The sequence below is a fragment of the Penicillium rubens genome (genome assembly GCF_028828025.1).
Source record: "Penicillium rubens strain IBT 27055 chromosome Unknown utg000003l_segment0_segment0, whole genome shotgun sequence".
Lineage (NCBI taxonomy): Eukaryota > Fungi > Ascomycota > Eurotiomycetes > Eurotiales > Aspergillaceae > Penicillium > Penicillium rubens.
The window spans coordinates 8,178,896-8,200,522 of record NW_026890601.1 but is presented as its reverse complement, the minus strand read 5'-3'; the positions used below and the strand labels follow the sequence as shown (position 1 = coordinate 8,200,522).

The window sequence follows — 21,627 nt, the reverse complement described above, 5'->3', positions numbered from 1 at the left end:
CAGCTCAAGCATCCAGACTTCAACAGACCTGAATACTGGTTGAACGGGGTTGGATGTCTATGGGTGTAACAGAGAAATAGAGATAGTTTGATGTTAACAGATTGACCGCGGTCGATAAATGACATGGAAGAAATCTCGGATTCCTATAGCGAAGTTGGAAGATTCGCTGCTTCGCATGCAGCATCATTTCCGAAAAGGCTGCGGCCGCGGTTTTCACAATGACTATAAAGACAAGAACCACGATAGACCGTGGCGCTGCTCGATATCATATTTGCTACCATAGGGAGGATGGCACTAGGACTGACATTTTCAAGGCAGACTGTGAAAAAAGGGGAGCAAGGCTTGCATGAAAGCGAAGGTACGCTGGCTGAGTAAGATATCTTGTTTTCGGTCAGTTTGCGAAGGACAAGACCAAGGTATTTTGCATCACACTCGGGGTTACAACAAGACTTTTTCTTCGCAGCCGGGCTGTTCAACAGGGTTTCAATCCGTTCTCCAATCTTTTGTTGGAGCAACTGTATGTATTTTTGTCTGGCTTGGTCGATTTTGTCTAGAACCACGTAGTTAGTTAGATCTCAAGATCAATCAAACATTGGTTTTCGCCAACACACCTGTAATGCTTTTTGGAATCGGTAGATTGCTTGTCTGAAAGGGACCTGTTCCTTTCTGCATGGCAATTGTTTCTGTCTGTCGAAGAATATCATTGGACTTGAAGACCCAGGCGATCATTATCCACTTTTTTGTATCTTCTGAGAACGAGGACAAAATAAGCGGCTTAAGGTCTTGAATCCAAATACCGGCAAACACCTCAAGTGCCTCGTGGCATTGAAAGAAGTCGGTAGCCACGGCAATATCGGTCAATTGCGGTAGAGACAACTTTCGAGGGACTTGTCGTGAACGTCCATGAATGATGTTCAAAATGATCAGAAGAATTTCTGGTTTGCAGTCATTGACGGGAATCTCTGCGGACCCCTTTGTCGAAAGAGCAGCCCCTTCAGCCCAGCACGCCTTTAGCATCCTCTTGAAATAATCTGAAGCAAGTGAGAGGTGCTTCGATGAGACTTGAAAGCGAGTGTGCTCTCTAGGCACATTGCCTTCGATGGCGTCAACTGAGGGAGACTCTGAGGTTGCCGAGGTGAAAAGAATGATATCTCCATCTGGATCAACTTGGTGAGTATGCATTTCTGTCAATCCAGTCGGTCCTGGTCCTGGTCCGAAGCCGTAGATGTAGACGGTGTCGACGTCCTAAAGTCAGATTGAGCAAAGAGGATGCAGAGAGGGAAAGCAGAGATCTATGAATAAAGTCAGGATTATATCTTTAGGAGGTGCAAACGAAGTCGAGGGACCGGTGGATAATTCACGGAGTCAACTTTTGATGCCGAATCCAGCGCTTTAGAGTGACGATTATCCTACCTTTCAAAGGATATCTCTATCTGAGAAGAGATCTTATACCTTTCATACAGAGAAGCTGGAGAGGTGAATTAAAAATATCATATGGAACATCTCTTAGTCGCTACACCACCCAAAGGTCTTTGGCATCTTGATATCTCAAGATGATAGATGAGGTATAACTAACTAGTCGAAGCATGATAGGCGACACCCTCAGCATTTTGACTCCTTTCTTGTTTGATCTCCGTGTGGTAGACACCTTGTCTCATCCATTCATTCCCCCCTCAAAGCTCTCTCACACATATCCCATACCTTTGTCACAATTTCATCACATATCTCTTATATCCCTATCACAGGTACCTCGGCCTGGCTCTACTGACAGCATTCCAATACCACCCATAGCCTCATCCTAGGGTCATGCCTGCAGTTTGGTTGGCCTAAGGCAACCAGCTTGTCCCCGATCCATGTGATCCAGATGGAGATATCATTCTGCATACGCCAGGCGCTGTTCTTATCAGCGAGACCATAGGCTGCGTTCCGGGGGTGGGGGGGGGGGGTCCGCTGATCGGTTCCAGGTCTCCTCTAAACACCACAAGCTAGCTTTGCCTTATTAAAGACGATACTACAGAGTCGAGGGCCTAAAGGCCATAAAGTTTAGGAATGGGTCTGTCGAGATTCCTGGTACTATCTGCAAGCCATACATACGATAGTGCCACGGCTGGTACATGGTCTGCGAGATGTTTCCCGGGTATTGTCCTCACAGAGGTTTAGTGAAATCGCTGTGGTCACCGATTACATCCAGTGTCACGAGGCCGTAGAGATAGCTGCCGAGACGTGTATACAAGCCATTAAACTCATATTCCCAACCATACTCTCGCAAAAGACTAAACAATGACGCTGATCGGTTTGGTCTTCAAGTACCGTGGCATCCTCGGAATGGCAGGGACAGTTCAAAGGCAGGGACAAGGCCCAGGCTGGATTGGATACTCTCTGTAGGAGTGGTCTGCGGAGGTGTGGTGTAAACAACAGCCTACCTAGTGTATTCAAGTTAAGCATCGCCTCACCATCACCACCATCACTTTTCAGTTAACGCTGCCTGAAAGGACAAAGCCTGTGACCATTTTCAGGGCTGTCCAGGAGGCCCTACCAGATCTCAATCAGGGGATAAACCACACAGAAAGCACCGCGCTCCACATCACATTCGTTGGACATCCGGCGCCGTGGGCCACCTTTGTCACAAATCAATCCTATTCTTATTCCCCTTCTTATATGTTTACATACCCACGCTTAACAGTTTCATTTATTAACCGACTAAATCTATCAACTTCTGTTAATATGTCGCTACTCGCCTTTTATAAATAGCCCCATGAACCAAATGTGTAGTCTCTTGAAGTTTCGAATATTGGGTTACTCTTTTTACATTATTTCCCATTTGGATTGTCTCATTCCCAAGCATTGCCTCTACTACAACCTCATACCAAAGATCCACTGCAAGTGGGTAGCCTATTTTCTCATGGGGCTATGTAAGTAGTGATACAATCTCTCTGGAGAGACGTGTATCTACCAAAATATCCTGGGGATGATTGATTATCCATTACGCGTAAAGTGGCATCGGGTATAGAGCTTCATACGTGCCAAGGGCTTCCCAGCCCTATTAAAGTAAGACATGAGCTAACTAGCAGTTCTTGGCCGTGTCATCCTTGCTGTATCTGACTCCGTTATGATGTTAAATCCCGTAGTATTGCGCATACGCGTCTTTCCAGTTTGGGCACGGCTGCATTAAGGATGCGACTTGATGTTACATGTACATGCATGTTTAACTATCCAAGTCCAGTCAAATAAGTTGGTGACCTGCACCACCATAACGCGTGATATTAACAATTTAACAGCAGACACGGAGGCTAAATGTCCGAGACAAGAAAAGAGGGGTAAAGCGCTTCATCGGTCGTACCAAGTTGACTTCGACAACACATAGTCCGTCGGCTAAAACACCAAATTCCCTTCTTGACTTTGACTTCCATTCCCAAAGCGTCGGATCTCCGGGAAATGTTGCCATCTGCTGTCTTGCTGGCATATCATGCACGAATAATGACTGCATACCCTAGTCGATCTCCCCCTCAATTTTCTTCCTTTCACATGTTTTCCGTCCAGAGTAACAAAAGAAAAAGACCAAACAAGCAAAAAATAAATACAAGCCATGCCGTATGTTCGTACCATCTGTCCCGGTTCTGTCCCGATCCCTCCCAATTCCAAGTATACGTGCATTAGTGCATCCTTCCTCCGGACAACCGTCATAGGCAGAATGAAACTGTCAATCTCGGGAATGCTCGGAGTTCAGATGCATGATTGGGTTCATGGACAAACCAATACATCCTAAACACGAACACCTTCTCACACTCCTCAAGTAGCCGCATTGTTGATATGCTCGTGGAGTCAACGCTGGGTGGACTTATCTTCACTCAGGACTTGGACAATGAAAATTGATCTGGGTGGTTGAGGTTTTGGATCCAACTGCCCATGTAGTTGGTATTTCGTTGGAATTGCTCGTCGTCACTATTTGAGTTATCGTGCTTGTGTTAGCTGGTTATTCTCAACTTGGAATAGGCCAGATATCAAAGATTGTTCTTGCCTGAGTTTCTGTTCGGAGTACGTAGAGTTAGAGCTTGCCGTGGATGAGCTTGCAACGGCAGCATTTGAAGTGCCCGTGTTAGGCGTATAAGTTTGTGTAGAGGTTTGTTGGGGGCAAGACTGATTCGAAGAATCCATTGTTGCCTCTAGCACTTGGAATAGGCTCACAGTATTCCAAGCACAGTTAACACGAGGAAGCTGTTTCAAGTATCAGAAGGAGGGTAAAGTGTACTGAGATCTGGAGAGGAAATAACAGTTGATTTATGTTCAATTGTTTCATGTAGCATTAAGCAAGATAAAGGTTCAATGTCACCGCGTTGGAATTCAAACACCGGTGTGTGAACATCATCGAATACTATATTGCACTGGATTAGGTATCAGTCCCGGAGAAACGGACCCAATGGACCAATAGCTATTAACCCCGACATTTCGCGGATGTCATTGAGGAGGGATCGAATGTGTAAATCATTGGCCAGTGTTAAGTATGTGCAGGTAATATCAGCCCAGTGTATTATTTCGCAGTCCCGAGAGCCTCAATGAGGAGCAAACACGGTCAAGTTTATAAAACCAGCTACCAGCAGTGGTTGCCTTGCGGCTAGTGTGCGAACCATATGTAAAGATCCTGTCTATAGATTGGCTGTCTCAGATCTTTTAGATCTACCCGTGCTAACCGGTCACTCCAGGGCTGCATAGTACTACATGTACATGTACATATACATATACAACGCATTTGTGTCTCCCAGACCGACATTGCTAGATTCAAGAGCGAATCGATGTCATCCCCATGGCTAAATGTATGTATATGAACGGTGAAAGAAACATCCATCACACAATATTGATTTTCCCCGCACTATATTACATCCCACGTACTATGTCTATCTGGGTATCAAACTCATTATTGTACTATCCCAAAGGTCCTCAGCACGGACTTCAGTGCCAGGATATTGGATCCAACTTGGGAACAGTTCCCGTCCCCGTGTGGTGCAAGGACCAGTTTTAATTTTGTCGTCAGCAACTGGCGTATTCTCCACTTAGACGAAGAGCTAAGCGGCAACACCCTGACGAGCATATGACTTGGTGGACATGAGCACAAAAGCACCGTACAAGTAATCCAAGCAGCCTTTATGTAGTTTTCCGACTAAGTGTTCTGTATAAAATGAATATAAAAATGAAAAAATCCTATACTTCCCCGGTCCCGGCCGCTTATCTTATCACCGGAGGACGCCGACATCTCCGCATTAGCTTCATAAACCACATCCAATCCAATTTCTCTTCATTTTTCCCTTCCTCTCTCATAGAGCGGTAGAGCGGCACGGTAAAGACGTGGCGGACACCAAGCGATTGACCAACACACACGTCCACACACACCGCGAGACAACTAAAAGCTCATCATGGCGCCGATCCTCTCGACCAACCCGACAGTCACGCTCACCCCGGTGCCGCTTACACCGGAGAACTTTGCACAATTCGGTACAGCTGTGGTGTCCCCATTACCAAGAGAATTAAACATTGCCCCCCAACCATCATCCCTACCGCCACACGACCCAACCCCGGTCCTGGCGAACCAAAACTCCGCTCTCAAGTACAGTCCCATCTCCCCACTCCTCAACCGCTACACCAATGCCTGTCCAAGCGGGCAGCCCTCCGAGGCACGCATGACCATGTTCTGCTGCTTCCCGCGTAATCTGCGCACTGTCAGCACCGGCCCCCAGCTGTCTGATAGGGAGGTCTTTGATGTGCGGATCCTTGAGCGCCACCCGTTTACGAATCAGACTTTCATTCCTATTGATCTGTCAGCCCATTCGAAGGTCGGGGATGGTGAGGAAGAGCCGCTGTTTTTAGTCGTTGTTGCGCCCACTTTGAAGGGAAAGACTGCTACCGCGAAGAACGAGGCGGGCGAGACGGTCACTATTCGTGACCCGCCGGATCTGAATAATATTAAGGCATTTGTGGCGCGTGGTGGTCAGGCTGTCACTTATGGCGTTGGAACGTGGCATGCACCTATGGTGGTTCTGGGCCGTAGGAGGGTTGATTTTGTTGTTGTGCAGTTCGTTAATGGGGTTGGAGATGAGGATTGTCAGGAGGCTGCGTTTGGAGAGGGTGTGGTTGTTGATCTTGGCCGGAAGGGTCAACTAGGTCGGGTTGAGAAGGGTCCGCGGCTGTGGCCGGCTAAGCTCTGACCTGTAGATGCATATCTATGAAACACTCGGAAGTGCTGGGTTCTGAGGTCGGGACCGAAGACTCTGACAGTTGGCATTGAAAATAGATGCGAGGAGGCGTTTGCCAACCTTGCTTTGTAATTTGGTGGTATCTTTAACAAGAGAAGCCGAAATACTGTACATAAATATCATACATAGTACCTTGAAGTATATATTAACCACAACATTCACCTTCAAGGACGCCGAGGCTAAGGTTGATCTTCATCAGCAACCCGAGGCGGTGGAAGTGCATCCCTCATTTCCCGGCGGACCCGCGTGGCCAGCTCGAGGGTCTCTTTGGGCAAACCAGCCAGCTGGGCAACCTTCAGAGCATGAGACTGGCGATTGACACCTTTCCGTAGCCGGTGGACGAAAGAGAAGGCACCTGAAGCCATGTCCTTCACATCCGTGCAGTATCTCGCCAATTTCTCGAAGTCCTCTGTCATGTCCGCAAGGGCATGGAAATGAGTAGCAAAAAGCACTCGGGACTGGTTGTGATTGTGTAAATGATACAGACACGCAAAGCTAACAGCCGTGCCATCCTCGGGGGTTGTGCCTCGGCCCACTTCATCCATGATCACAAACGACTTGGGTGTGGCTTGTTTGAGAATAGTAGCTGTTTCCAACATCTCCACCATGAACGTCGACTGGTCACGGAAGAGGTCGTCCGCTGCACCAATTCGGCTGAAAATCTGGTCGACGATACCGATCTCGGCATAAGCCGCGGGTACGAAAGATCCGACTTGTGCGAGGATTGTGATTAAAGCATTTTGGCGCAAAAAGGTGCTTTTTCCTGCCATGTTGGGACCAGTAATGAGCCAGATCCGCTCGGAATCACCCAGGAAGCAATCGTTGCTGACGAACGATCGTCCTTGTTCCTCGAGACCCAACTTGACCGTGGGATGTCTTCCAGCGACGATCTTGTGACAGGTACCGTCGTTAAGGATCGGCCGTACCATTTGTTGTTCCTGGGCGAGAGTTGCGAATGAACATGCCACGTCCAACTCATCCATGACAGCTGCGTTTCGGCGAATTTTGACAAGGTTCAGTATCACCTCACGGCGCAGACGATCAAAGATGGTTTGCTCCTCTTGGCGGATTCTAATCTTCACATGGTCCATTTTGACTCCTAGCTCTGTCCACGCTGGTAGATAGAACGACCGAGTAGATTTGGTCGATGAGACATTTCGAGTGACCCCCAGGTCTTCCAGGGATTTTTGGGATATCTTTGCCCCTTTGACGTGGCAGATGTGGCCCAACCCTGGTGTCCATTTAAGGCTCAAAGCTGACGAATCTACCGAATCACGGAGACGTTGAGTCAATGAAGACTTTTCATCGCCCAACCGTTCCAGTTCCGCGTGGAGTGCATTCAAAGTCTTACTTGCGTCACGCCTCATAATCCAGGTATCCAGGGGGCCGGAGTCTGTATCAGCCACAACTGTTCGCTCGCCCTTCTTCGCTCTGACCTTTTTCGGCAGTGCTCCGAGCTCGCTGGATGTGGCTTCATCCATAGTAACTTTTTCTGCTAGATTGGCAGCCTCTGCTGCGGTACTATCCTCGATGCGTTGCTTTTGTAGCAAGCCTTCTTCATCAATAGCAGCAAGGATTTGGTCCGCTAGCGCGACGGGACCATCGAGGAAAAGCCGTGAGATCATGATAGTGAGACTGTGATTCAGATCTGAAGCGTTGGATGAAACCGAAAGTCTATTGTGATCTAGAAGAACCTGCCTGACTTCCTTAGAGGCCTCAATGGCACGGGAAAGACAAATCAAGTCATCTGGGTCACCTTTCCCAAAAGCGAATTTCTGAACCAGGCGTTGAGAATCATGGCTGCACTTCAAGAGTTGGATGACACGGTCACGAAGCTCCACGTGTTCTATAAAGACAGAGACAAGGTCCAGACGCTCATTGATGACTTGTAAGGATGTAGATGGAGAGGCTACATGTAATGCATTAGTAAAAGTCACAACAACGTTCAAAATTTTGGTTGGACATACTCAGCCGGTCTCGTAAAAGCCGTGCACCACTTTTTGTACAAGTCCTTCGCACAGCATGCAGAAGACTTCCTTTCCCAAAACCGTCTCTCGCTGTTTCTAGGATCTCGAGACCACTCAGACTGTTACGGTCAATGCTCATCGATTCATTCAAATGTTTTCGAATTGGAGGCTGGAGCTTAAGATTCGATCCTTGCAACTGCACGCGAATGTACTCAAGCAGACTGTATCCAGCTGCTACCTCCTCCGGCGTGAATGAGGCGCGAGCATCTTCAGGAATCGGAGACTCTAACATTGCACCCCATTCAGACACTGGTTTGAATGCTCCTGGGTATTGGAAGAATGTGACAAGGCGATGATCGTGTCCGACAAGCATTTGCAATTCATGTCCGATAATGTCTTGTACGTTCTGATCGACCAGAATCTCACGAGCTCCAATCCGTGCAATCGCAGATGGAAGCATTTGAGTCGTTGTGAGCTGAGTGAAGAAATCGCCAGTTGAGAGGTCAAGCCATGACAACCCTACTTGTTGGGGCACAGAGGACAATATATGATGATGCGATGATTGGGAATCATTGTCAGCATGTTGCTTCAACTGCGATTGCAAAGACGGGACATCCAGGTATACGGCCAACAGGAAATTATGCTCAGAAGGATCAATGAACTTCTCGTCAATCAGGGTGCCAGGTGTGATGATTCTAGCAACCTTCCGATCGAACATAAGGCCTCCTGCGCGTGTCTTGTCTTCTGCATTGACCGCGAACTCTTCGCTAATAGCCACATATTTGTTGAGGTCTCCGACAAGAGTTTTGAGGAAACGATCGAGCTGGAAGAAGGGGAAGCCAGCCATCGGAACTGGCCCGCCGTTGGTCTTTTTGGTCGCGAGCTTGAGATTGAGCAATGGTGCTAGCTCCTCTGCTTGTTCGAAATAGAGCTACAGAATATAATCTTAGCATGGAGTTCTCTAGCCATGTAGTGCCTATGATCGTACCTCATAGAAGCCCCCGACTCGGGTCAAGACAACACAATTCTTGAATGTCTGCATATTGTTTCGGTGCCCCTGTACCACAGTAGGGTAACGAGGAGCCTCATCCACCCGATCATCGTATGCCTCCAGTTTCAAAACTCCCTGAGGAAGGTCTTTCAACTTTACTGTCGCTTTAGTTTTTGCGCCTCGTATGTATACTTTTGGTGCGGCGGTGGACACGCGTGAACTGGAGGGTCGACGCGCATGGTGACAAATGGTCCGGTGTATGTGGCAGCAATGAGATGAACGTATCAAGGTCGTCAGAGACCTCATATAAACTGGCATTAAATGAGAAATCGACAGACCAGGGCGCATTGTTGCGACGCGCTCCAAACCGTTTGGGGTGGCAGAACCATCCAAGCTCCCCTCCTTCCGCCTTCGCCACCGAAATCTTCCCGAGCTCAACTCTCCTTGACTTCATCTATCTACAACCTTGGGTGATATTTCTCCCTTACAAGTGACATTACTTGCGGCAGGAGGATGAGCCAGGTTTGTGAGACCATTTGAATTTGATCAATCGCCGACATCGTCTTGTCTCGGCGCGGCCTGAATCTTGACCCTCCGCAGGCAGATTCTTGTCGCAACTCACTCTTTTCTTTCATCGTTTTTCCCTTGATCCAGCCACACAACCACCAAGATGGCGGACCAAAATATTTCGCAGTACAAGTACTCGGCGATGTCCAACCTGGTTCTCCAGGCGGACCGTCGTTTTATCAGTCGCACCAATGATGAACCCTCTGGAGACCCGGAGTCCCTCGCGGGTCGCATTGGGATCCGCGAGATGGGTGCACGAGTCGCGCGTGAGGACGCGCCCAAATCTAAAAAGGCAGCTCCGGCAGCTCTCGAGCGGGGCGCAATCGGTGAGGGCGAAGATGTGCTTTTACGCGAACAGAAAAAGCGCCACCGCGGCCAACCAGCACAACTACGGGGCCAGGGAATCCTTTCAGCAGCCGATGCCTTCGTTGAAGGATTGAAATATCGTCCTCGCACACCCGCCACACGAGCCACGTATGACCTTATCCTCACAATCACCGGAAGCCAGCTCGGTGATGTCCCCCACGAAGTCATTCGAAGTGCCGCCGATGCTGTATTGGAGCTACTGAAGGACGAAGATATGAAAGATTTCGATAAAAAGAAGGAGATCGATGATCTTCTGGGAACCTCAATGAACCCCAAGGAGTTCAACGAGCTTGTGAACCTGGGCAAAAAAATTACAGACTATGATGCCCAGGACGAAGAAGAAGAGATGGAAGGTGGCCTCGATGAAGAAGGTGGCGAACTTGATGAACGCCAGGGTGTGGCTGTTGTCTTCGACGAAGATGAAGATGATGAGCGCATGGGAACCGTGGACGAAGTTCGAGACGAGGACGAGCTTACCGACGAAGAAGAAGAGGACGAACAAGAACAACTCGCAACCGAAGATGCTGCAGCAGCCCAAGACGAAGACGGAGATGAAATGGTCATCGATGGAGGTTTTGGCCGGACTGATAAAGCTGCAGAAAAGGCCGGGTTGAAGGTCTCCGCTCGTGAGATCGATGCTTACTGGCTGCAGCGTCAAATCGGTGCCATATACACAGATCCTCACACCCAGCATGAAAAAACCGATGAGGCCCTTCAGATCCTCGGCGGAAAGGAGGAGGATGGAACATTAAAACCTCTGCGCGACGTTGAGAACGACCTCATGGAACTTTTCGACTATGACCATCCCGATCTTGTTGCTAAACTAGTCACCAACCGCGACAAGACCGTCTGGGTTACCCGCTGGAGAAGAGTCGCAGAGGATCCCGATGCTCGCAACCTCGTAGAGATTGAGATGGTCGAAGCCGGTCAGCGTGCCATCCTCGATGAAATCCGTGGCAAAGAAGTTGGCGAGGAACTCGGCGCACCACCTGGTAAAAAGATGAAGTTTGACTTGATGGATGTCGACGTTCCTTCAGGCCCACCTACCGAACAAAAACCTGCCGAAGTTGGCGAGGGTGGCATTCTTCAGCCCAAGAGAACGATCAATTTGGAAAACTTAGTCTTCCATCAAGGCAACCATCTTATGACGAACCCCAATGTTAAACTTCCCCAGGGCTCAACCAAGCGAGCATTCAAGGGATACGAAGAGATCCATGTGCCACCGCCCAAGGCCAAGAAGGACGCTGGGGAGAAGAATATCCCGACCACCGAGCTACCGGAATGGGCCCGTGTTGGATTTGGAACCTCAAAGGAACTCAACCGTGTGCAAACGAGGTGCTATCCTTCAGCGTTCCATGACGATGGAAACATGCTTGTCTGTGCCCCCACAGGTTCCGGAAAGACCAACGTTGCTATGCTCACAATTCTTCGAGAAATCGGGAAGAACCGCAACCCTGAAACGGGAGAGATTATGCTGGATGACTTCAAAATTGTATACATCTCTCCCTTGAAGGCTTTGGTCCAAGAACAAGTTGGCAACCTTGGCAAGCGCCTGGAGCCTTACGGTATCCGAGTGTCCGAGCTTACGGGTGATCGTCAGCTCACCAAGCAGCAAATTGCCGATACCCAGATCATCGTCACCACCCCTGAGAAGTACGACGTTATCACCAGAAAGGCAACCGAGACTAGCTACACCAACCTCGTTCGCCTTGTTGTCATCGACGAGATTCACCTTCTCCACGATGAACGTGGTCCCGTTCTTGAGAGCATCGTCAGCCGAACCATTCGCAAAACCGAGCAGACTGGAGAGCCGGTGCGAATCGTGGGTCTCAGTGCTACCCTTCCCAACTACCGTGATGTGGGAAGCTTCCTGCGCGCAGATCCTGTCAAGGGCATGTTCCATTTCGACGGCAGCTATCGTCCTTGCCCCCTCAAGCAGGAATTCATCGGTGTCACCGAAAAGAAGGCCATCAAGCAGTTAAAGACTATGAACGACATTTGTTATACCAAGGTCATGGAGCAGGTCGGGCAACACCGAAACCAAATGCTTATATTCGTCCACTCTCGAAAAGAGACCGCCAAGACCGCCAAGTACATCAGAGACAAGGCCCTTGAAAATGAAACAATTGGTCAGATTCTACGCAGTGACGCTGCTAGTCGTGCCATTCTCTCCGAAGAGGCAGACTCTGTGGATGATGCTAGTCTCAAGGATCTCATGCCGTACGGTCTCGGTATTCACCATGCTGGCCTGAGTCTTGCCGACCGTGATTCAGTCCAAGCGCTCTTCGCGGACGGAAGCATCCAGGTCCTCGTTTGTACAGCGACACTGGCCTGGGGTGTCAACCTTCCCGCCCACACTGTCATCATCAAGGGAACCCAGGTCTACTCGCCTGAGAAGGGTGCCTGGGTCGAGTTGAGCCCGCAAGATGTTCTGCAAATGTTGGGACGAGCTGGCCGACCCCAATATGATACCTTCGGTGAGGGTATCATTATCACATCGCAAGCAGAGATTCAGTACTATCTTTCGCTCTTGAACCAACAGCTTCCAATTGAGTCGCAGCTGATGAGCAAGTTGGTTGACAATCTGAATGCTGAGATTGTACTCGGTAATGTTCGCACCCGCGATGAAGGTGTGGATTGGCTAGGCTACACTTACCTTTACGTTCGGATGCTCCGATCACCTGGTCTGTACAGTGTTGGCGCTGATTACCAGGACGATGATGCTCTGGAGCAAAAGCGAGTTGATCTTATTCACTCCGCTGCTGCGGTCCTCGAAAAGGCCGGTCTCGTCAAGTATGAAAAGAAGACTGGACGTCTGCAGTCGACTGAGCTCGGACGTATCTCTTCGCACTACTACATTGGTCACAACTCAATGCTCACCTACTCCCAACACCTCCAACCCTCCATTACGACCATTGAGCTGTTCCGAATCTTTGCCCTGAGTGACGAGTTCAAGTACATCCCAGTCCGCCAGGACGAGAAGCTTGAGCTTGGAAAACTGCTAGGCCGTGTGCCCGTCCCTGTTAAGGAGACCATTGATGAGCCCCATGCCAAGATCAATGTTCTTTTGCAGGCTTACATCTCCAGACTCAAACTTGAGGGGCTTGCGCTGATGGCAGACATGGTTTATGTCACCCAATCTGCTGGACGTATCATCCGCGCGATTTTCGAGATTTGCCTGAAGAAAGGCTGGGCCTCGGTGGCCAAGACTGCGCTTGATCTGTGCAAAATGGCCGAGAAGCGCATGTGGCCGACGATGTCCCCCCTTCGTCAATTCCCCCACTGCCCACGAGATGTGTTGCAGAAGGCGGAGCGCATTGACGTGCCTTGGGGCAGTTATTTCGATTTGGATCCTCCCCGCATGGGTGAGCTTCTGAGCATGCCCAAGGCTGGACGTGTTGTGTGCGACTTGGTGTCCAAGTTCCCTCGACTCGATGTTCAAGCTCAAGTCCAGCCCATCACGCGATCCATGCTGCGTGTAGAGTTGACCATTTCCCCTAACTTTGTCTGGGATGACGAAATCCATGGCAATGCTCAAGACTTCTGGATTTTGGTTGAGGACTGTGATGGAGAAGAGATCTTATTCCACGATCGATTCTTGCTTCGTGGTGAATTTGCCAAGTCCGAGATGAATGAGCATCTTGTCGAGTTCACCGTTCCCGTCACTGAGCCGATGCCTCCCAACTACTTCATCTCGCTTGTGTCTGACCGATGGATGCATTCTGAAACGAAGATTGCCGTCTCCTTCCAGAAGCTGATTCTGCCGGAGCGCTTCCCTCCCCATACACCTCTCCTCGACATGCAGCGCGCACCTGTCAAGGCACTGAAGCGTGAGGACTACCAAGCGTTGTACCCCAACTGGCAGCATTTCAACAAGATCCAGTCTCAGGTCTTCAAGTCAGTATTCGACACCGATGACAACATCTTCATCGGTGCTCCCACAGGAAGTGGGAAGACTGTTTGCGCTGAGTTGGCCTTGCTTCGTCACTGGTCGAAACAGGATAGCGGTCGTGCAGTCTACATTGCGCCCTTCCAAGAGCTTGTCGACCAGCGGCTAGGTGACTGGCAGAAGCGCCTTAGTGGACTGGATGGAGGCAAGGCGATCGTCAAGCTTACGGGCGAAACCACAGCCGATTTGAAGCTTCTCGAACAGGCTGATCTCGTGCTTGCCACTCCCACTCAGTGGGATGTGTTGTCTCGCCAGTGGCAGCGACGTAAGAACATTCAGACAGTGCAACTGTTCATCCCCGACGAGCTTCACTTGCTCGGCGGATACGCTGGATACGTGTATGAAGTGATCGTGTCCCGCATGCACTACATCGCTCTCCAGACTGAAAACGAAATGCGCATTGTTGGTCTGAGTGTGCCTCTTTCCAATGCTCGGGACATCGGAGAGTGGATTGGTGCCAACAAGCACACGATCTACAACTTCAGCCCACATGCCCGTCCTGTGCCCCTGGAGCTTCACCTTCAATCATTCTCCATCCCCCACTTCCCATCTGCCATGCTTGCGATGGCCCGCCCGGCTTATCAATCGATTTTGCAGCTCTCCCCGGATAAGCCTGCTCTGGTATTTGTTCCGAGCCGCAAGCAGGTCCGTGCGACCGCCGCGGATCTCCTCTCGGCGTGTGCCATTGATAACGACGAAGATCGTTTCCTGAATGCCGATGTCAATGAGCTTGCTCCTTTGCTTGGGCGTATCCACGAGCAGACCCTTGCCACATCGCTTTCTCACGGTATTGGCTACTACCACGAAGCTCTCAATGCCACTGACAAGCGCATTGTCTTGCACCTGTTCAGCATCGGTGCGATCCAGGTGCTGTTGGCTTCTAGAGATGTGTGCTGGGAACTGGATATCACGGCTCACTTGGTCATCATTATGAACACTCAGTTCTTCGAAGGGCGTGAGCATCGTTACATCGACTATCCCATCAGCGATATCTTGCAAATGTTCGGCAAGGCCTCCCGGCCCGGCCAGGACAAGCTTGGCCGCGGTGTTCTTATGGTGCCAGCAGTGAAGCGCGACTACTACAAGAAGTTCTTGAACGAGGCCTTGCCTGTTGAGAGTCACCTGCAGGTCTATCTCCACGATGCCTTCGTGACTGAAGCCAGCACCAGGACCATCTCCTCCACCCAGGATGCGGTTGATTGGATGACATACACTTATTTCTATCGCCGTCTCCTTGCCAACCCCAGTTTCTATGGCCTTAGCGACGTGAGCCACGAGGGACTCAGCACCTTCCTGTCAGAGCTGGTGGAGAACACATTGAAGGAGTTGTCAGAGGCCAAGATCATCGACGTTGATGAAGAAGATGACAGCGTTTCGCCTTTGAACGCTGCCATGATCGGTGCTTACTACAACATCTCGTTTATCACAATGCAAACCTTCTTGTTGTCGCTCTCATCGCGGACCAAGCTCAAGGGCATCCTGGAGATTGTCACCTCAGCGACTGAGTTCGAGTCTATCCAGATGCGTCGCCATGAGAATCACATTCTCCGCCGCGTGTATGATCGCGTACCGGTCAAGATGTCCGAGGTTTCCTTCGACTCTCCTCATTTCAAGGCCTTCGTCCTCCTCCAGGCCCACTTCTCCCGCATGCAGCTCCCTCTTGATCTTGCCAAGGATCAGGAAGATATTGTTCGCAAGGTTCTCAACCTGCTCAGCGCTTGTGTGGACGTCCTCTCATCCGAGGGTCATCTCAACGCGATGAACGCAATGGAATTGTCCCAAATGGTGGTTCAGGCCATGTGGGATCGTGACAGCCCTCTGAAGCAGATTCCTCACTTCTCTCCTGATGTGATTAAGGTGGCCAATGAGTACAAGTATGTATCATCAGAGAAACCTCCAGACGCATTTGCTAATCTCCCTTTGTACAGGATCAATGATATCTTCGAATTCATGGAGGCCATGGACCCATCGGAGAACAAGGACTACGCTACATTGGTCAAGCGTCTCGGCCTCGACAACAAGCAGTTGGCTCAAGCTGCGGCTTTCACCAATGAGAAGTATCCCAACATCGAGCTTGACTTCCAAGTTGAGGATCCCGAGAGCATCACTTCGGGCGAACCCGCATACCTGAAGGTCAAGATCGAGCGGGACATCGAAGAAGACGAGGAGCCCGACGCTACCGTCCACGCACCATTCTACCCCAGCCAGAAGATGGAGAACTGGTGGTTGGTTGTTGGTGACGAGAAGACTAAGAGCCTGTTGGCTATCAAGCGTGTTACCATCGGTCGCAAGCTCGAGCTGCGCCTGGAATATGTGGTGCCTACTCCTGGAGATCATGAGTTGACGCTATACCTTATGAGCGACAGCTATGTTGGCGTGGATCAGGCTCCTACTTTCAGTATCAATGCGGCTGAGGGAATGGACGAGGATGAGAGCGAGGAAGAAGAAGAAGAAGAGTAAATGTCATGATCTGGTTTTACAATTTGTAATAATAGTTATGTTTCCGAAGCCCGATACAAAATGTGTTCTATATCACTTTGATTCCTTTGCTTTTCTTCGATGTAACACTGTCTTATGGCGATGCCTGCAAGGTACATGGCGCTTAACCCGATCAGGGCCAAAACCCCCGCATGATCACGTTGTCTCCCCAACCTCCTTCTTCTCCAACTCTCCTCTTCTTCATTCCCCTCTTTCCAAGGTTGATATCATATAGTTGTGTTTTCCGTTTGTTTATTTCACCATCCTGTTGATACTCATTTAAGCTCAATCCGAGGAAGCTCCGAGCTTCTTCCTATCTTATCTCCCATACGATCTGATATGACAATTCGGAACATGAAGTTCACTCCCGAGTAAGTAGTGCTGATATAGGTGTCAATTGAACATCAATCTTCATTGAGTATATTTGAGGGCACTTGGACTGACACCGACCCCTCCAGGGTCCTGCTCGGAGCACCCAGACGGTCCTCAGCTGTCCCCAACGCGGCGGGCACTCTAGCAGTCTACACACAGACATCCTACTCCTTCGAGTCACATTCCAAGACCAACGAAATCCGCATTTTCGATACCAGCTCCGGCCGCTCTGCCCTTATCACGAACGACCCTGGCGCCAGTAACCCACAGTGGGTGGCCGACAGCGACAAACTTGTCTGGCTAAAGACCAAGGGCAACGGCAACACAAGCTTCGTCATCGGCGATGCCCGCCAGGCCGATGAAACTTACACCGCAGGCACTGTCCCAGGCCCCATATCGGACCTGAAGGTGGTCAGTCTGGAGCCAGGAAAGGTCGGCTTCGCTGTGACAGGCAAGGCTAATACAGACGGGTCGCTGTACAATCCCCACGATGCGAAGAAGCCCCATACAACCGGTAAACTGTACACATCCCTCTTTGTTAGACACTGGGACTCGTACGTTGAACCCCAGAAGAACGCGATCTTCTATGGCTTGCTGGAACAGGCTCCTCTGTCACCCGCCCGTCGACAAGCTGGGAAGTACTCGATCTCAGGCCTCACGAACCTGATCGCGGTCTCGGGTCTGGCGGGTGTCGAGTCGCCAATTCCGCCTTTTGGTGGTACTGGGGACTTTGATATTAGCCCGTCGGCCATTGTGTTTGTTGCGAAAGATCCTAACCTAAACCCCGCGACTCACACCTCTTGCTCTTGCTACTATGCTCCCATGTTCTCGTGGACTAGCATGAGTGTGTCTGAACCGAAGATTTGCAAGGTTACCGGTCTTCAGGGAGCGATGTCGTCTCCTGTTCTTAGCTCGGATGGTAGCTCTATTGCCGTTCTGGCGATGCGCGAGGATGGCTATGAGTCCGATAAGAACCGTATCCTGTATGTTCCTAACCCGTGGAATGGAGATATGATCGAAATTTTCCAGTCGGACGATGGGGAAGGGCTCTGGGATCTCAGTCCCTCGGCCGTGTCGTTTGCTTATGATGACAAATCGCTGTTGCTTCATGTCGAGGAGGTTGGCCGCGGAGTTCTTTACCAGCTGCCGCTAGAGAATGTGAACACAATCAAGCCAGACTCTCTAAAGAGACTGACCAGATCGGGATACGTCAATGACGCCGTTCCCGCAGCAGCCAAATCCCCCAAGCTGTTCGTTTCTAGCAGCAGCCTGGTCGATAACAGCCTGTGGACCATCGTCGACCCAGCCCACCCCGAGACCGTCCAACTGGTATCCTCAAACGGGCGGGGCGGCAACGCATTCGGCTTGTCGCCGTCCCAGGTCGATGAGATCTGGTTCAAGGGAGCCGAAGATCACCCTGTCCACGCGTGGGTCGTGAAGCCGTCTGACTTCAAACCCGGGAGCAAGTACCCGCTTGCTTATTTGATTCACGGTGGACCCCAGGGCGCTTGGAACGATCAGTGGAGCACGCGCTGGAACCCGGCTGTTTTCGCCGAGCAGGGTTACGTTGTGATTGCCCCCAACCCAACGGGCAGTACTGGCTACGGTCAGCCCTTCACCGACGGAATCCAGGGACAGTGGGGTGGTCGGCCCTACGAGGATCTGGTCAGGGGATTCGACTATATCGAGCACCACCTAGATTACGTCGACATTACGCGCGCGGTTGCCCTGGGCGCCTCGTATGGCGGCTACATGATGAACTGGATACAGGGCAATCTGCTCGGGCGCAAGTTCAAGGCGTTAGTTACTCACGACGGAGTGTTTAGCATGACCTCCCAATTAGCTAGTGAAGAGCAATACTTCCCTCTGCATGATCTGAAGGGGCCGATCTGGAAGGTGCCCGAGAACTGGGCGAAGTGGGACCCGTCGCGGTTCACGGAACACTGGCAAACGCCTCATCTGATCATTCACAATGAGTTGGATTACCGTCTGACCATCGCCGAGGGGCTAGCTGCGTTTAATGTGCTCCAGATGCGCGGCATTGACAGTGCGTTCCTGACTTTCCCTGACGAGAACCATTGGGTTCTGAACCCTGAAAACTCGCTCATGTGGCACCGGACCGTTTTGAACTGGATCAACAAGTACGTGGGTCTCCCGGCTGTGTCAGAGGAACCCGATCTGGCACGCGGAGTGGGCAGTCTGTCGCTGTGATAACAATAGGTCTCTTTGAGTTGGCCGTTTGGGCCAATGGATGGGGCTAAGCTTGAAGATGAAACGTATAAGACGGATATTTATGAACATGGTTATTGTTCTTTTCTTGGAAACAAAGGAGGTCCTGTATGAAACTTGCCTTGATTGGCGAGATTCGGAACGATGTCTTTGTGTTATAAAGTGTTATAAAGAAGAGGCTGTTTCGGGACGTTTCATCTCATTGTCGATGGGTTTCTTTGAGGGTTTTGACAATCGCATACATATATATATATAAGAGTCCGTAGATTCCTCGATTTGCATTCTTCATTGCATAGCGTACTCTCTATATACTCTATACTTTGATCAGTATTATTCACTTGAGTCTTCTATCAACAAACTATTCAAAATGGACAACGATCCAACAACCCCCAGCTCCCCTCACAGCATCAGCTGGCTCTCCGAACGAACTCTCTCAGTTTCCACCAACTCAAGCACAACCTTGGCAGACACGCTCAGTCCAATAAGCATCTCCTCCAGTATAACACCTATAACACCTCTACACACCGAATCCCCCACATTCCGCGAAAGCCCCAACTTCCACCCCCAGTTCCTGCCCCTCCTACGCCACCTCTCCTCCCAACTCTGGCCCCTCGTCAACAGCGAAACAGGCCTCGAGCACCCGGACTTCCCGCCAAATATGCTGGCCTACAACCTTCTGACCTCGGAGCAGGTCGATAGCCTCGCCCGCCATTTCGATCAGGTCTACCCGCCTGTCCCGGCTACGTTTAATTATCCTGTTTGTATTCAACCGTGGATTGGTACGGAGGAGGAGAAGACTATTGATCTCCCTACGCGGGTACGGAGGTTGGGGCGGTTTTTTGGGTTGAGGGGGTGTGAGGAGGATGTGGATATGGAGGATGTTGAACAAGGGAATGGCAATGACAATGACAATGACAGTGACAATGGGGAGAGTATGAGTGTGAGTGAGAGTGAAGCCGAAGTGTTACGGCAAATGGAGTGGGAATGGCAGCAGGCATTGCAGAGGGCGTATTCTGAAGAGTCGCACCGGTGGAACTTGAAGTGATTTGGATCTGGATTGTGATGAAATAGAATAGAAAGGACAAATATGAGATGTCTAGAGAATAGTACTCCGTATGATATCTATAACATCCCTTCCTTTCTAAGACGCGGAGTTTGCGCCGCGTTGATTTAGCCGTCGGGTAAAGAAGAGACCAGGCTAATAGGGAGAATGAGGGGAATAACGGGGGAGAATGGGGGAGAATGAGGGTAATGAGGGTAATAGGAGAATGGTAAAATAGCAGAGAATCAAAATATTAATAGCCTTCAATCCCTCCAGTTTGGCAGTTCTTTATACATCTCATCTATACAGCCCTATCTATACCACCACCACCACCACCATGTCCAAACCACTCGTCTCCCACATTTACACAGCAGACCCCTCCGCCCACGTCTTCAACAACAAACTCTACATCTACCCCAGCCATGACCGTGAAACAACAATCGCCTTCAACGACAATGGCGACCAATACGACATGGCCGACTACCACGTCCTCTCCATGGACACAATCACCAGCCCCGTAACCGACCACGGCGTCGTCCTCCGCGACCAAGACGTCCCCTGGGTCTCAAAGCAACTCTGGGCGCCAGACGCCGCAACAAAGAATGGGAAATTCTACCTCTTCTTCCCTGCCCGCGATCATAAGGGCATCTTCCGCATCGGCGTAGCTGTCTCCGCATCCCCAGAAGGCCCCTTCGTCCCGCAAGATAATTACATCCAGGGTACATACAGTATCGACCCTGCTGTCTTCGTTGACGAAGAAGCGGGCGGCGAGGCTTATCTCTACGTTGGCGGGATCTGGGGTGGACAGTTGCAGTGCTGGATTGAAGGGAAGGAAGAGGATGGAGAAAAGGATGAGGAGTGGGTTGATGGGGATGAGGGTGGTGTTGACGGACGGAAGAAGAGACTTGTCTTCGATGAGAGTATGTCTGGACCCCAGGAGCCTGCTGGCGAGGGTGTTCGGGCGCTCTGTCCGCGTGTTGCGATGTTGTCGGATGATATGCTTTCGCTTGCGTCGTCGGTCAAGGAGGTTGTGATTCTTGCGCCGGAGACCGGGGAGCCTTTGCTGGCGGATGATCATGAGAGGAGGTTCTTTGAGGCTGCCTGGGTGCATCGCTATAACGGAACGTATTACTTCTCTTACTCGACGGGGGATACGCATTTCTTGGCTTATGCCACGGGTGACTCGCCTTGGGGTCCGTTTACCTATCGCGGACGCATTTTGGATCCCGTGCTTGGGTGGACGACGCATCATTCGATCGTTGAGTTCCAGGGGAAGTGGTACTTGTTCTACCATGACTGTGAGCTTTCCCAGGGAGTTGATCATTTGAGGTCCGTGAAGGTTAGGGAGATTGTTTATGATGATGAAGGTGCTATTCATCTCGCGGAGGCCCAGGATCCTGTGCAATAGATTGTATATAGAT

The 21,627-nt window shown here is 50.5% G+C and overlaps 8 protein-coding genes across 8 annotated transcripts; 6 read left to right on the top strand and 2 right to left on the bottom strand.

The window, feature by feature from the left end:
* Positions 1 to 143: 143 nt before the first annotated feature.
* Positions 144 to 1,182, bottom strand: N7525_009342 (uncharacterized protein; the record flags this gene model as incomplete). Its single annotated transcript, XM_002563394.2, has 2 exons — positions 144 to 550; positions 612 to 1,182. The coding sequence occupies 2 exons, from the start codon at positions 1,180 to 1,182 to the stop codon at positions 144 to 146; spliced, it is 978 nt and encodes a 325-aa protein (XP_002563440.2).
* A 657-nt stretch (positions 1,183 to 1,839) lies between these two features.
* On the top strand, positions 1,840 to 2,284 carry N7525_009341 (uncharacterized protein; the record flags this gene model as incomplete). The annotated part of the gene is made up of 3 exons (XM_061214679.1): positions 1,840 to 1,964; positions 2,018 to 2,098; positions 2,161 to 2,284. Coding segments are annotated over 3 exons (330 nt in total), but the record flags the coding sequence as incomplete, so codon positions are not given.
* Positions 2,285 to 5,408: 3,124 nt separating this feature from the next.
* On the top strand, positions 5,409 to 6,197 carry N7525_009340 (ureidoglycolate hydrolase; the record flags this gene model as incomplete). The annotated part of the gene is made up of 1 exon (XM_002563393.1): positions 5,409 to 6,197. The coding sequence occupies one exon, from the start codon at positions 5,409 to 5,411 to the stop codon at positions 6,195 to 6,197; it is 789 nt and encodes a 262-aa protein (XP_002563439.1).
* Positions 6,198 to 6,424: 227 nt separating this feature from the next.
* Positions 6,425 to 9,254, bottom strand: N7525_009339 (mismatch repair ATPase MSH1; the record flags this gene model as incomplete). The annotated part of the gene is made up of 3 exons (XM_002563392.2): positions 6,425 to 8,154; positions 8,213 to 9,143; positions 9,201 to 9,254. 3 exons carry the CDS (start codon positions 9,252 to 9,254, stop codon positions 6,425 to 6,427), a joined length of 2,715 nt encoding a protein of 904 aa, XP_002563438.2.
* A 619-nt stretch (positions 9,255 to 9,873) lies between these two features.
* On the top strand, positions 9,874 to 16,545 carry N7525_009338 (ATP-dependent RNA helicase BRR2; the record flags this gene model as incomplete). Its single annotated transcript, XM_002563391.2, has 2 exons — positions 9,874 to 15,959; positions 16,014 to 16,545. 2 exons carry the CDS (start codon positions 9,874 to 9,876, stop codon positions 16,543 to 16,545), a joined length of 6,618 nt encoding a protein of 2,205 aa, XP_002563437.2.
* Positions 16,546 to 16,902: 357 nt separating this feature from the next.
* Positions 16,903 to 19,146, top strand: N7525_009337 (oligopeptidase family protein; the record flags this gene model as incomplete). The annotated part of the gene is made up of 2 exons (XM_002563390.1): positions 16,903 to 16,934; positions 17,022 to 19,146. The coding sequence occupies 2 exons, from the start codon at positions 16,903 to 16,905 to the stop codon at positions 19,144 to 19,146; spliced, it is 2,157 nt and encodes a 718-aa protein (XP_002563436.1).
* Positions 19,147 to 19,531: 385 nt separating this feature from the next.
* Positions 19,532 to 20,209, top strand: N7525_009336 (uncharacterized protein; the record flags this gene model as incomplete). Its single annotated transcript, XM_002563389.1, has 1 exon — positions 19,532 to 20,209. One exon carries the CDS (start codon positions 19,532 to 19,534, stop codon positions 20,207 to 20,209), a length of 678 nt encoding a protein of 225 aa, XP_002563435.1.
* A 334-nt stretch (positions 20,210 to 20,543) lies between these two features.
* On the top strand, positions 20,544 to 21,614 carry N7525_009335 (glycoside hydrolase family 43 protein; the record flags this gene model as incomplete). The annotated part of the gene is made up of 1 exon (XM_061214678.1): positions 20,544 to 21,614. One exon carries the CDS (start codon positions 20,544 to 20,546, stop codon positions 21,612 to 21,614), a length of 1,071 nt encoding a protein of 356 aa, XP_061069109.1.
* Between the last annotated feature and the right edge of the window lie 13 nt (positions 21,615 to 21,627).